The sequence below is a fragment of the Penicillium odoratum genome, assembly GCF_028828045.1.
Source record: "Penicillium odoratum strain IBT 22623 chromosome Unknown utg000006l_segment0_segment0, whole genome shotgun sequence".
Taxonomy (NCBI): domain Eukaryota; kingdom Fungi; phylum Ascomycota; class Eurotiomycetes; order Eurotiales; family Aspergillaceae; genus Penicillium; species Penicillium odoratum.
In genome coordinates, this window is record NW_026643148.1 from 474835 (window position 1) to 487826 (window position 12992).

General features: G+C 48.2%; 5 protein-coding genes across 5 annotated transcripts; all 5 read right to left on the reverse strand.

Annotated features, from left to right (window-relative positions):
* Positions 1-49: 49 nt before the first annotated feature.
* Positions 50-4649, reverse strand: N7520_008623 (putative UDP-glucose:glycoprotein glucosyltransferase; the record flags this gene model as incomplete). The annotated part of the gene is made up of 4 exons (XM_057142557.1): positions 50-2866; positions 2918-4010; positions 4066-4419; positions 4465-4649. Coding segments are annotated over 4 exons (4449 nt in total), but the record flags the coding sequence as incomplete, so codon positions are not given.
* Positions 4650-5179: 530 nt separating this feature from the next.
* Positions 5180-6565, reverse strand: N7520_008624 (uncharacterized protein; the record flags this gene model as incomplete). Its single annotated transcript, XM_057142558.1, has 2 exons — positions 5180-5914; positions 5972-6565. 2 exons carry the CDS (start codon positions 6563-6565, stop codon positions 5180-5182), a joined length of 1329 nt encoding a protein of 442 aa, XP_056991846.1.
* A 2045-nt stretch (positions 6566-8610) lies between these two features.
* On the reverse strand, positions 8611-9049 carry N7520_008625 (uncharacterized protein; the record flags this gene model as incomplete). The annotated part of the gene is made up of 2 exons (XM_057142559.1): positions 8611-8935; positions 8976-9049. The coding sequence occupies 2 exons, from the start codon at positions 9047-9049 to the stop codon at positions 8611-8613; spliced, it is 399 nt and encodes a 132-aa protein (XP_056991847.1).
* Positions 9050-9567: 518 nt separating this feature from the next.
* N7520_008626 (uncharacterized protein) lies at positions 9568-9902 on the reverse strand (the record flags this gene model as incomplete). The annotated part of the gene is made up of 2 exons (XM_057142560.1): positions 9568-9857; positions 9893-9902. 2 exons carry the CDS (start codon positions 9900-9902, stop codon positions 9568-9570), a joined length of 300 nt encoding a protein of 99 aa, XP_056991848.1.
* A 964-nt stretch (positions 9903-10866) lies between these two features.
* N7520_008627 (uncharacterized protein) lies at positions 10867-11367 on the reverse strand (the record flags this gene model as incomplete). The annotated part of the gene is made up of 1 exon (XM_057142561.1): positions 10867-11367. One exon carries the CDS (start codon positions 11365-11367, stop codon positions 10867-10869), a length of 501 nt encoding a protein of 166 aa, XP_056991849.1.
* Positions 11368-12992: the final 1625 nt, after the last annotated feature.

The window sequence follows — 12992 nt, forward strand, 5'->3', positions numbered from 1 at the left end:
GTAACTCTTATACCAAAAAAATCTCGAGAGGCTGAAGGATGCTATCCATCTATAGCTCATCTTTCCCTTCGTCTTCAACATCATCACCCTCCTCGTCATGCACAAACTCAACCTTCTCCTCAGCAACCCTCTTCGCCAGCGCAGCAATCTCATCATCATAAACCGTCCACTCAGGAACTTGTCTCCTCGCTCTCTCCAATTTAGGCTCCTTAGTCAACGGGTTGTTACACAAATCAATAGTCTTCGCCGACTGCAAATCCTCATCAGCACACCAAGTCTCACACCACAACCACTCCTGCGGTAGACTATGAATAGGAATATGATGCTGCATATGATTAGGCAGATCCTGATCCAGATTACTGAGACTATTCGGATCAGCCGAGAGCATCTGATACTGGCCTCGCAATCGATCACCAGCCGCCAGTTCCCTGAAGCGGTTGAGATCGACAACATACAGAGCCGAGATATGATACGGTTTCCCACGGAGATATGTGTTCCAATAGCCCTGTTTCCAGAAGCGGAAGCCTTCCATTTCGGTACGGGAGTCGCCCATTGGTGTGAAGCCGTATGGGGCGCCTTGAAGATCGTGAGTGACGAGGTCGTACATGTCTGTTCGGACAATTTGGTCTGCGTCTACGAAGATGACTTTTTCCAGGGAGAGGGGGAAGAGGACATCTAAGAAGAGTATCTTGTAGCCCCAGATTTCGCGCTGTTTCTCGGTTTGGGCGCGGAGCCAGTGTGGCCATTTGTATGTGACCATTTCGTAGGAGAAGCCGTATTCGGCGGCGAGATGGGGGAGGAGGGTGCGGAAGGATGGGGAGAGGAATTGTTCGATGAACCAGAATTTAACAGTGTGTTTGGTGTGTCGCATGACGGAGACCATCATGATGTTGAGCATGCGCTCGTAGAGGTGACCACTTGCCACGGAGAAGATGTTGATGTCGGCATGTTTTTCAGACTTGGAGCCGACGCCAACGCTGGAAAGGACACCGGAAGCGAAGTTGAGTCCCTTTGATACTAGACCCATGGCTGATCCTTGTTGGCCTGTTTCTAGGACATCTTCGGTTTCATATCCTGGTTTCCGGGACAGACGAGGGAAGAGAGTGCGACCCTGGAATGATAGCAGGGCGACTTCGTGGACTTGCTCTCCGGGTTGCTCGTGATATCCGGAGCTACCGATGTCTTCGAGGTCGAAGAGCTTCTCGCTGCGACCGGGCTTGAGGTTGATTTGCCAAAGACCGGGCTGTGCTTTGAACTGGAAGTAACCGAGATTGGCCATGATGAGGGTATCAGCAAAGTGAGGGTTTTCCTTGGTACCCAGTATGAGCTGGACACCACGCGGTGGAGTCTTGGTGGTAAGATCGCGGGAATGGCCCTCGATCAAGATATGCTCCAGGGCATAGATAGCATCAACATTCGTGTCACTTTTGAGCGAGCTCAGCTTGATGTTATCCAAATCATGGATGGAGTCCTGGGGAGCAACAAGCCATGAAGTAGGCACGTCCATGCCCAGTGTAAGCAACGCTTCGACGGGCACTCCCGAGAAAGAAGCTTGGGGGCGCGACAGGGCACCATCACTGGTAAACGTGGGCTCAGATTCTAGAACATAGCGATAGAATCGCTTGACGGGGAGCTCCTTGATTTCCTCTTTGGGGTTTAGGAAGATCTTCAGCTGGACTCCAGCCAATTCAGACAGGACTTTGAGTATAGGTAGCCATCTTTGAGCCATCTCAGATGCAGGGTCGAGAACAACCACAACATTGATTGCAGGATCGTCAGAGTTGGAAATGGTGATCACAGAATGATCTGTCCTCCAATTATCCGACACATCCAGTCTATAGTCGGGGGTGTTTTCGAACATTCCCTCGGGGATATCAGCCGCCGCCGATAAAGAAATCAAAGAAGTAAGCTTGGCAAAGTCAAATGGTGTAGAGAATTTCGAGTCCAATTTGAGATTCTTCGCAGCCTTTGCAACTGGTTCGATGCGCTTGCTGTTTTCATATGCAACGACTTGAGCTAGCTCGCTCACACCGATATTGTATTCTAGCATGGCGACTACTCTTCCATTGACGACAACACCATCAGAGTTCCAGAAGCCAAGCTTCTTAATAAAGTCTCGGCGATCACCAAGGGTCTTTTTGCTGTCCAGTTCCGAGAACGACACATCCAGTGAGCTAAGAACAGCCAGCAGTTGGTCGAGGCCACCCGCAACAAGCGCCTTCTGGATTTTATCAATATTGGATCCCTCAGAGTCGAAATTGCCTTTGTGTAGCAGGAGAATCTCAACTTCTTCATGCTCCTTTCGGAAGCTCAGTAGATCGGTCAACATCTTCAATCCCTCTCCAGAATTGAAGTTTGCCACAGCAATGATGTTGACACTATCCAATGCACACTTTTCAGATGGAATACGAGGCATATTAGCCAAGACTTCTGAATCAGACCCAGAAAACGTAGAAAGGTCCACGATGTGTACACTCTTGGGGTCTTCAGGCATCAAGAAAGTGTTACGTCTCTCAAATGATGTCGCCAAGAAGAAGGCTGGTAGCCAGGCGTTCTCTTCAAAGACTCCTTCAACGATACCCTGCTGAACTAGCTTCAAGTCTCTGCCGATCTGCATACTCATCTCCTGCATCCAGTTCCCTTCGCGGGAGATTGGAATTCCATTGACCAGGAAATGAGGCTCATCAACATTAAGGCTCAGACGGCTCTGATAGCTGCATGCACGATCTGCGATAGCGCTGTAATGTTCGTGCTTTTGCACTTCTTCCAGAGACATGACTTCCTTGTCCGTACGTGGCGTTCGCTCCTTGATGACAGAGGCGAACACGGATTTATCCGGGTTCCCTGCCTTCGCTTTTGAGGCAGACTAAAAGATTGATATCAGGACCAGTCGGAGCAAAATAGAATAGAAACTCACCTCCTCCAAGTACTGAATAAAAGCTGAGAGTCCAAAAGTGTCCTGAAGATAGTGCGCCACTTTGAGCTGCGCGATAGACTCTGGTGACGACGCAGTGGGCACCAATCCGAATCGCACAGGAATACCACGCTTAATGAATGTGAGAATTTGCTGGAGGACCAGCAGCATATCCTCTGACTTTGACAAATCAACAGGAACCACCACATTTTGCAAGTCGCGGGCTACAGGCGGTAACTGGCCGGGGTAGGCATTTTGGATATATGCTTTCAGCTCACCGGGCCATTCCTGGTACCTTGAGTCCTTCTCAAGATTGTTCATCCAAATAATAACCTCGCCACCCTCCAGTTCGTCTCGGTAGTCGTATCGCTGGGCATCATTCTCTGCTTGCGCCTCCGCCAGGACAGGGTGTGAGAGAAGCTTCACGGTATCCTGGGCAGACAAATCCAAGGCCTGGAATTTCTCAATCAACTTACGCTCCCGACGAAGGTGATCGAGGAGAGAGAAAGCATCAATCTGGCGCTGGTCAATCTGGACACCGTTAATCCACATAGCATTAGCACCAGCGGCAATCAGTCGTGCCCGGTTAGCGCGAATTTCCCTCTTGAGTGGAACAGTAGCATTGTGAGCAGCCACAACAGATGAGTACTTGGGGAAGTTCTGAGAAAGCTTAATCAATGTATCAAGTGGGTTCTCGCTGTCCAGAACGTAGGCTGCAGTGTTCCAACCCAGCCTTGAAACCTCCGATGCAGAGAGAGGTCGCAAGTCATCCGGAGCATCCTCCTTCAACTCGTCCAAAGAGTCTGCCAGCTTCTCCTCGCCGCCTCGCTGCTCAGCATCCCGATCGTCGATCACAATATAATCCGTACGCTTCAAAGCCAGTTCCACACCATATCCAGGGACAAACAAAGGACGAGAGACCCAGTGCTGTGGCGGCCGGTAACGCACACGGTATGAAATCTGACCTTCTTTCGCCATATCGGTCAACGTCTCGTGGAATTCCTTAAACATGGGCGCGGAGATGTCCGCATAAAGTACAGCCGGGGGTAGTGATGCATCGCCAAAGACTCGATCGAAGGGAAGTTCTCTAGGGTCTCTGTGTCAGAACTCAAGTTAGCCACCATTCCACAGATCAATATCCATTCACATACAATTCTCCCTGGACATCCTGCTGCGCGCGCTCCATAGCCGAAGAACAGTATTGCTTCCCATCGGTATGAACCCAAACCGGACAAACCGCATCCTGAGCCACCATCAACGAATGCTGAACAGAAGTATTGTAGAACTGGTAATGGGCCTGAATGCGCGGCGCAGAGGATCGAACCGCAAGCGACAATTTAAAGGAGGAGAGAGCTTCGGGGGTGCGGAGGTGTCCATCTTCATGAACGACCTGTAAGAAGCGATCGTAGAGCTCCTTCTCAGTAGCGGCATCTTCAAAGGCTCCGCCGGCGATCCGATCGAGTAAAGGGAAGTATGATGTGGCGTTTTCCTCTGCGGCGGATTCACTAGCACACATTAGTCTTTGTTGACACCGAGGGCTCTTAGCTTACAGAAGCTCCACAAGATATGGGGATGCATCGAATGATGCTTGGAGAGCAACATTGACAGATGGGCTAGCATTTGCTATCCAGGCTGGTAATGTGGCTGCGATGGCGGCGTACCAACGCCATGACAGGATGGATTTGGTCCGCATCCTGCCGGGAAGGAACAAAGTATAGGTATGGGGGACCGGGCCCCTTGGAAAGTGATGAAGTCTCAATGGAGAGAGATATGTAATTGATTAAAAAAAAGTCACCTTATTTAGCAACGACGGTAAACATGACGATCTGGACACCTGGTTATCATCTTATCTCTTATCGCAGCTTCTACGGCAAACGATAGAGCAACATGTGCAGTTTACTTCATCTTTATCCTCATCTACTGAACTAATAGAAGTCAATGGTAATTTTCTTTTCATTTTTATTTGATTTTCAGTTGAATCCGGTTCAATCCGAGCGACAGCTAGCTGCCGTTTTTTGTAATCCGTAAGACATAATTTCGTAGTAAAACGTTCCCACGCGCCGACTTTTTGCCTCCGATACCATGCAATGTCCATACGCCATAACTCCACAGAGAGGAAAAAAAAGAAAAAGTATCCGACCATATGCAAGGTCCCTTTGTACATGTTAAAGACGCCGAGTCTTGTGCAGAAAAAAAGAAGATACATCCGGAGTCCACGCTTAAGAGAGACGTCGTGTCAAGAAGACAGACGGACCAGGAGTGACCTCACTGAGAACGGAGGCTGGAATTTGAAGCCTGTGAGTTCTTGCGGCGGCTGGTAGCTTCACCAATTAGACGGCGGCGCTTCTGCTCGTCGATTTCAAAGTATGAGGTCTCGGCATAGCTGTCTTGGCTGCTGGGACGGGTACCCAAGGTGGTGGTAGATTTCATTTTCTTCAGGTTTTTGCTCTTGGTGAAACCCAGTCGGCGGAGCTCAGTGGCCAGGCGTTCTAGAGTCGAACCAGCGGACTTGGCCTGATGTGTGGGACTGGGGAGGGGGAAGTTGGGGAGAGGCTTCTCCGGGGATTCTTCAGAGAGGTTAAGATTGCTGGCGGAAGTAAAGCTGATTCCCGAATCAACCTTGCGACCCTTGTGACGGTGGGGAGACTGAGGAGCTTGAGCCTGCTCAAGATTGGTTGGCTCGAGAATCAAGACACATTCATCGATCATCTCCTGGGCCATGGTCAAATATTTGTCGAGAGAGTCGAAGATAATAGGCCAGTTGGTCTTCCCGCCCGCGGGAGCGCCCTGCTCGAGAACTGGGGTCAAAACCTCAAGACCTTTCTTGGCGACACCGTTGATGTATTTGAGGAAACCGTTCCGCTGCGCCTTGAGAATATGAGGGGTCAAGTGGGAGGTTGGGGTGATGGTCTTATCCGTGACCGGCGGGAAGAGAGTGTTAAGCATGGCGATGTGGGCGACTTTGTCAGTGGGTTCAAGGATCATTTCATTGATCAGAGTCTGTTAGAAACATTAGTAATGTGGGACGAATAGTGGGGAAGAAAGTTAAAAACATACCCAACGACGCAGACCGACCCAGATCTGAGTGTACAAAGCCTCCATAGTACGTCCTTTGGCACTCATATTATCCAGCCAAGCCATGACACCGGGGTAGTTCAGGGCCAAGCCAGAGTGCACGGGGTCCTCAGCATCACTGCGCGTGATGTTCAGACGATGGGTGGCATTGCTCATCTCCTTCTGCCAGCGGCCATTCAGATCTTTCAGGTAGTCCAGGGAAGTCAAAGCCTGGGGAAAATCGATATCTTCTAATTCGGGGGTCCAGACCCGGCGCAAGAAAGAAGTAAGGAAGACCGGGGGTAGATTGCAGGGCTGCGAGGGCAGGCGAGAGATTTGGTGGATGAGCTGCGAGCGAAAGTCGGCGCTAGCATCGATGGAGTCGCTTGAGCTAGATGACTTGGCGGAGCTGGAGTCGCGTGGGGACTTTTCCCAGGCATTCTCTTTTTCCGGGCCCTTGGGATTCTTGACGGGGTTGCAGTTGATGGTGTACATAGTGCGGAGAGGGATCTCATAAGAAGCCGGGTAACGCAGACAATGATCGAAGATCCAAGTAAGGCCGCGGCCATTGGGATTGTCGAGAGGCGATTCAGACATGGTGGGCAAATATTGGATTGGGATTGGAGTTATGGGAAGAGTAAAGAACAGACAAGACCAGGTACATAAGTAGTCACCACAGTATTTTCAAGCGGGCTGGGATATCTAACCACTCGAGGAACGAGGGGTAAGATGTGTAAGTTGACGTGACGTTGAGCAAGGTGTAGCAAAGGAAAGGCGACACTGGATCAAATCTCAGTTACACTGTGCATAATCCACAGTGGAAGTGGCGAATAGAGTGGCTTGACGGCTGAAATGTCTTGGAATGGCTTTTCTTTTCACACGTCCCTTGCAGATGTAATGTGATTTAAGACGCGGCTGAATGAATAGATTTGTCTCAACCGAGGCAAAGGACAAAGGTACAGGGATAAAGGAGAAAAGAAGGTTGGGTTAAAGAGAGAAAAAGGGATATGGAGAGAGTGGAAGGGAAGAGTGGAAGAGAAGAGGGAAGGTCGAAAGAGGGAATGTGGGAAAATGAGTGGATTGAGGGGGAAAGACGTTTATGAAGTCCAGTCTGGACTTTAGTGGATATGATTCCTAACAAACTCTTGGGTTTCGCCTTTCTGGTAGCTCCACCCAATGCATCCAGCCGGGATTGAGCCAAAAAGAGGAAAAGTCAACCGTTGGTCCTTCTATTCTCCACTTCTCATGCCGCTAAGCCGCTAAGCCGCTTTTCCAGCTCGCTTCTCCTCTTCCCCGTCCCCCGTCCACCGGGATCTCTCCAAGCATCCGAGTACATTCCATGGGTTTCTTTGTACGGAGATAAACCTTCGACATATTTTCACATCCCTGTCAAAGGAGATTGAAACGCTATACACGCCTTACGCGCGGTCTTGCGGACTCGCGGATACACCACACCCATGCCCACACCCACGCGTCCATACAGTAACATTGCCCCCGATGGCAATTACTCGTCATGCACATGATCTACAAATACAAATATAGATCAGCTGAAGTGAAGTCATTCGTCAGGGCCTATAACGTCTTTGATTCTGTGTGGGGTGGACCACGCAATCGACCGGAGCCTCGCAACGCCACTACACAAAGACAACCCAAAAGAAAAAAAAAAAAAAAAAAAAACTTTTGACAGGTAGACTTTCTCCCAGACTACGGTACAAAGGTTCCTGGACACGCATCATTTTTCACAATAAACAACCACAACTAGCTGATTGATCCATGGAACCGAAAATGTCATTCCCCGCCCCAATCATCGGATCGTTTCACATGGGAAATCGACAGGTAGCACAATGAATCTGACATCTCGAGGATTTGAATACTTCGATGCATTTGAAATGTACAGTACTTTTGTGAAGATCCGGATATGCGACCGAACTATCCGTACTCTCAGTCACTAAACAGGTGTTAACAGGTGTTAACAGGTATTAGAATGACCTTCCCAATCTGGATTAGTGGGTCTTCGCTCCGCAATGAAAGTCCAGATCTGATCGTCGGTTTCTTCAAGGTTTTTGTTTTGATTAATGAGTGGAGTCGACCCTGTTAAGATCAGGACCGCGAGCTAATCACCTTAGACGGCGATCATGGCATCATGCCCCTGAAACTGGGGCTCGCTTATATCCCAAGTGTGAGGTTCTCGGGTGAACACCGCGATTGGGATATTAAACTCGATACGCCGAATCAGAAGGTCTAGGCTTTTTTTGACTCGGAGATTGCTGGAGTGAAACTACTGTTCCGGGATGAATTGGGAATTGGACCTGTTCCATTATTGATTTTTGGGTTCGATGTGCGCTGTAAGCTGTGCCCGGCACCCGGCAAGAGTTGGGAGTTTGAATTTGACTTTCGTGACGAAACTATTCCCTTTCATCTTCATTTTCCATTTTCCAGTCTTTGCGGGTCTAACGGAGATCGCGTGCAGGTGATGGTAGCCTCGGAATTGCTAACCGGATGCCTGCATAGCCTTGCCTTATCCAGCAACTGGGAAAACTTTGAAAACGGCACTTGTCGATCATTTTAACCCCCGTTTAATTAATAAGCCACATAATGACATATCTAGTTTACTCAATCGAAACTGTAAACCTCCAACTCCGCTATTTCGTACGAGCAGATATAGTCATACAGATCGGGAACCCGCCGCAGTCCGAATCCTCATTCGGCATCATCGCAAACTTTCCACTCCTCGCCTCATCCCCATTCAACACCCGCAGAAGCCGTACTTCCCCTTTGTCCACCACCTTCTCCCGGAAACTCAAGAATCCTGTGAAACTAAATGACCACGCCCGTGCTCGCGCCTGGAATCCCCACCCAATCAACAGAAACCTCGGCCCTCCAAGATGAATGACCATCCCAGCACCAGGACCCGGCTTTTCAAAGACAAAGTACCGCTTCATACTCATCTCATACCCACCCCAGCACCTGTCAAACGTTTTCGAAAGATCAGTCCCAAAAGTAAAACCCAACAGGCGCCCCAGGACTAGTCTGTGCCTCCAGCTCAATTGAAGCAACAGACTGCAGCAGACCGTAACGCATCGTAAAAGGATTCCTACCGGGCACTTGCTTATCATCTCCAAAAGGAGAAACCCCCATAGCCTGATCCGAACCATACGCCGCCTAAATCCGCCTCGCACCGTACTCATCACTCCGCTGCTCGGATTAAACAACGCCTGATCCCGGTGTCGTTATTTGTGACAGGAACTACTGTAATCGTTCAAGTAGACATCTGGTGCGATAACTTCAACGCTGGTGCAAACTTCTGCCAAATATCGAGCAAGTTGCTTGTGCCTTCTCCCGACGGGTAATCGCCTGGATTCCCGCCGCCGACCACAACGGGGATATTGTTGTCGCCGTTGTCGCCGACGTACTTTTGCCAGAGATTCATGTAGAGCGGGAGTGGTCATTCGCATTTCTCGGCTTCAGCGACTTGGTTGACGTATTTCGCGTAGTGGTATGCCATGACGGGCTCGTTTGTGCGTGGGCCTGGACCGAAGACTTCAGTCCATGTTCCGGGTGTTCGGGATTGAGATTGAGATTGACGTTCCAGTTTGCTTTTAGGTCGACTTGTAGATTTCCCAATCTTGAGCTAGGAAGTGGAGGAGGTTGACCGGGAGTGGTGCGGCGAAGCGCTTCTCCGCGGCGACGGATCCTTCTCGAGAATCCCTTACTAGACTTGTCTCGATTTCGACCTGTACCATGACAATAGTGGAGTGTGGGCCATCCATCGCTTTCGGGTGTGCCAAGAGGCGACCGAATGCCTTTGCGTCTGCCTCAGGAGCTTCTTCGTGGGGAATCGACAAGGCATTAACGGATTCCAGCACGCCACCGGCTTGTCGCAGCGTTGCTTGTGGAAATCTTTCTGTATCGTTCTTGATCCACAATAGGACATATCGGTGAATGATGAAGAACAACCAGTACAGACTTCTGCAGTTCTAGCGGATGAACATCATATATATTCACCGCGATCCAGAACATCGACGATTCCTGTTCGTTGTTATTCGGTATGGCTCCCCCCTCCTCCTGGGTCACAAGTGATGAGACACATAGCTTCATACATGGCCAATATTCTTAGACGCAAAAAAGGCGTAGCCATCGGACTGGTGATTCTTTTTGTTGGAACAATGATCCAGGTTGTTCCATCTACAAATTACAATCTACCATTGAGTCAATTGTCTAGTATTCGAGTGATCTTCGGGCTTTACTTTATTTTGGAATGACTGGACAGTTGACGTGGGACTGTGAGAGGACTGGTGGACATGAGACTTGATCACATATTATTTTCAAATTTCCTATTAGACACTAGGAGATAGTCATTTGATGTGAAGGTTATGTCCTGCTAATCATCTATTGTAATTAGGTACAATTATAATCCTTCAGGGCTCTGCCTGACCAGGATCTAGGATCATGTAGCCTCAAACAATGGATGAGAATCCGGCGCAGTGTTTACCTATTGTCAGACGACTCAGACTATTGTAATTTCTACCGCATTCCCGGAGTAAAAATAATTTATTTTTTAGAAATTTGATCGTTCATACCAGTAAAGAGGATACTACTAGTAGTAAAGAGGATAATTCAGATGACAGAACGTATACAGCGAATACAAAACAAGGACAACGTACATAACGCGCTTATGAACTAAATATAAGATAAAAACAACCAACATTTGAAACATTGAACCCTTGAGAACAAAGACAGAACCAAAGTCATGCTATCAGCGCTTTTGACGTTTCGCTTCTTCATTTTCGCTTTCTGGCGCAGCTCTTTTGCCTTTACCTGTCCCTCTGCCTGGCTTCTTGAGCTCTTCTTTTGGCAAATGAGACTGTGGCACATTTTTGGGTAGAGCAGAGTCCTCTTCAATGTCCGCGTCTTTGGCCTCTAGCTTCATGAGCTCCTCTTTGGTTTTCGGTTTTTCTGGTCACTCTCTTCTTAGTCTCTGCCTTTTTGGGCGTTGTTACCTTGGGCGTTGCCTTCTTGGGCGTTGCCTTCTTGGGTGTTGCCTTCTTGGGCGTTTCCTTCTTGGGCGTTTCCTTCTTAATCTTTGCCTTCTCGAGCTCAGCCTCTGCCTTCTTGATAACGTCCTTATAGAGCTCAGTCTCTGCCTTCCTGGGATCAGGCATCTTGACCTCTATCTTCTCGGCCTCTCCTGGGAAATAAAGCCTTACCAGCTTTCTACGCGAAGCAGAATTGGGAGCCGGATCAGAAGCAGCACGCTTTCGGCCAGCTGATGCGCGAGCGGGCTCGTGGTGGGCTCCTGGAACAGGAGCAGGAAGTGGCGCTGGGATTTCTTCGGGGAAGGGCTCACGAACCCCGGGCCTTGAAATTACGCATAGAAGAAAGAAGTGTCCTTGGTTCATTGATTGAAGCCGAAATTGGCATCTCTGATGATCAGAAATAGTGGCATGGCTTCAAGACCACGATTCAGAGGCTCAACTTTCCAATTTCAGATGTTTCATCAAATATAGCAACAACCTTCAGTGTCATTAAGAAAGCAGTTCTGGCGAAAAATCCGAGATTCATCTTTGTTGACCTGACGAGTATCTCCATATACATAAAGATGAAGTTGGCTGAAACCTTGAAGTCTAAGTTCAGTAAAAAATTACAGAGCCTGAAGATTTGTTAGTCTTTGTATCGGATATTTCAGTCATTTGAACAATACAAAGTCTGCGAGTTTCGAAGAATCGAAACTGGATCAGTTCTTTGTTCTGGCTTCCTCATAGTGATGTTCTTTCTCATTGTCAGTATCAACTTGGACCCCATTCTTGAGCAGAAGATTAACGTTTCAAATTCACATGCATGCCATTCTGCTCGAGCCATTCAGATGGTGCCATTATTAAAACTTGAAATCCAAGGCTGCCATGACTCACCAAGTGCTCTAAATAACGTATTTCACGGGCGAGTGGCGCACCCCCGAACACCATAGTAAACGCGATATTTACTACCCTAATATCTCAACACAACTAGTCCTAAGATATTCCTAGACTAGCCTATAGACACAGACAAAGAGTATCAGAAGCATATATCAGGTTGAAATATATCAAACTCTTCTTTTACCACGATACCGAGAATTTCATCCTTGAACTGATAAATATACATAATCCAGTCATCAAGGCAAAAGAATTCTCAAAACTCCTCAAAGGGTCTATGTATCACATTGAGAAAACTAAACTTCAAGGAAAAGCTCCCATAGGTTACTGTTGTTGAGATAATGAGTAGTACGTTATCGTATTTACTATGGTGTTTGAGGTGCGCCACTCGCCCGTGAAATAACTACTAACGTGAAGTCCGGTTGCGCGGGCGACCCGGTTGAGCGAGCGACCCCACCAAAAATCCACTTCCATATTAATACGTCTTCTTCAACCATAACAAGAATGCCCCCTGAGCGCTCCGATAAGAAAAAAAAGCTAATAGAGCAGGAGGGTCGTCTTTTATTAGCTATAAAAGCTATAAAAGATGGTAAATATCCCTCTGCTGCGGCTGCTGCACGATCCTTTGATATCCCTGTCTCAACTTTGAAGGCACGGATTAATGGGCGTGAATCTGCTACTGAAAAGCGACACAATCGCTTTATTTTCACCGAAATTGAGGAAGGATCGATTGAAAAATGGCTACTGGATATGGATTCTAGAGGGGCAGCTCTTACTTTGCCTATGTTGCGAGATATGGCTAATCTGCTACTTTATGCCCGAAAAACTACGCCCTCTACTGTGGGTAATCATTGGCCTGCTGAATTTATCAAACGACGCCCAAATCTCTCTACTCGATTCTCTCGCAAATACGACTATCAGAGAGCCCTTTCAGAAGACCCTAGAATCATTAAACCATGGTTTGATTTGGTGCAAAAAACAATTGAAAAGTGGGGTATTGTCTCGGACGATATCTTTAACTTTGATGAGAGTGGTTTTGCTATGGGTATCGGCGCAACACAAAAGATTATCACTTCTGCAGAATACCACGGGAAAAGAGCTCTTTTACAAGCCGG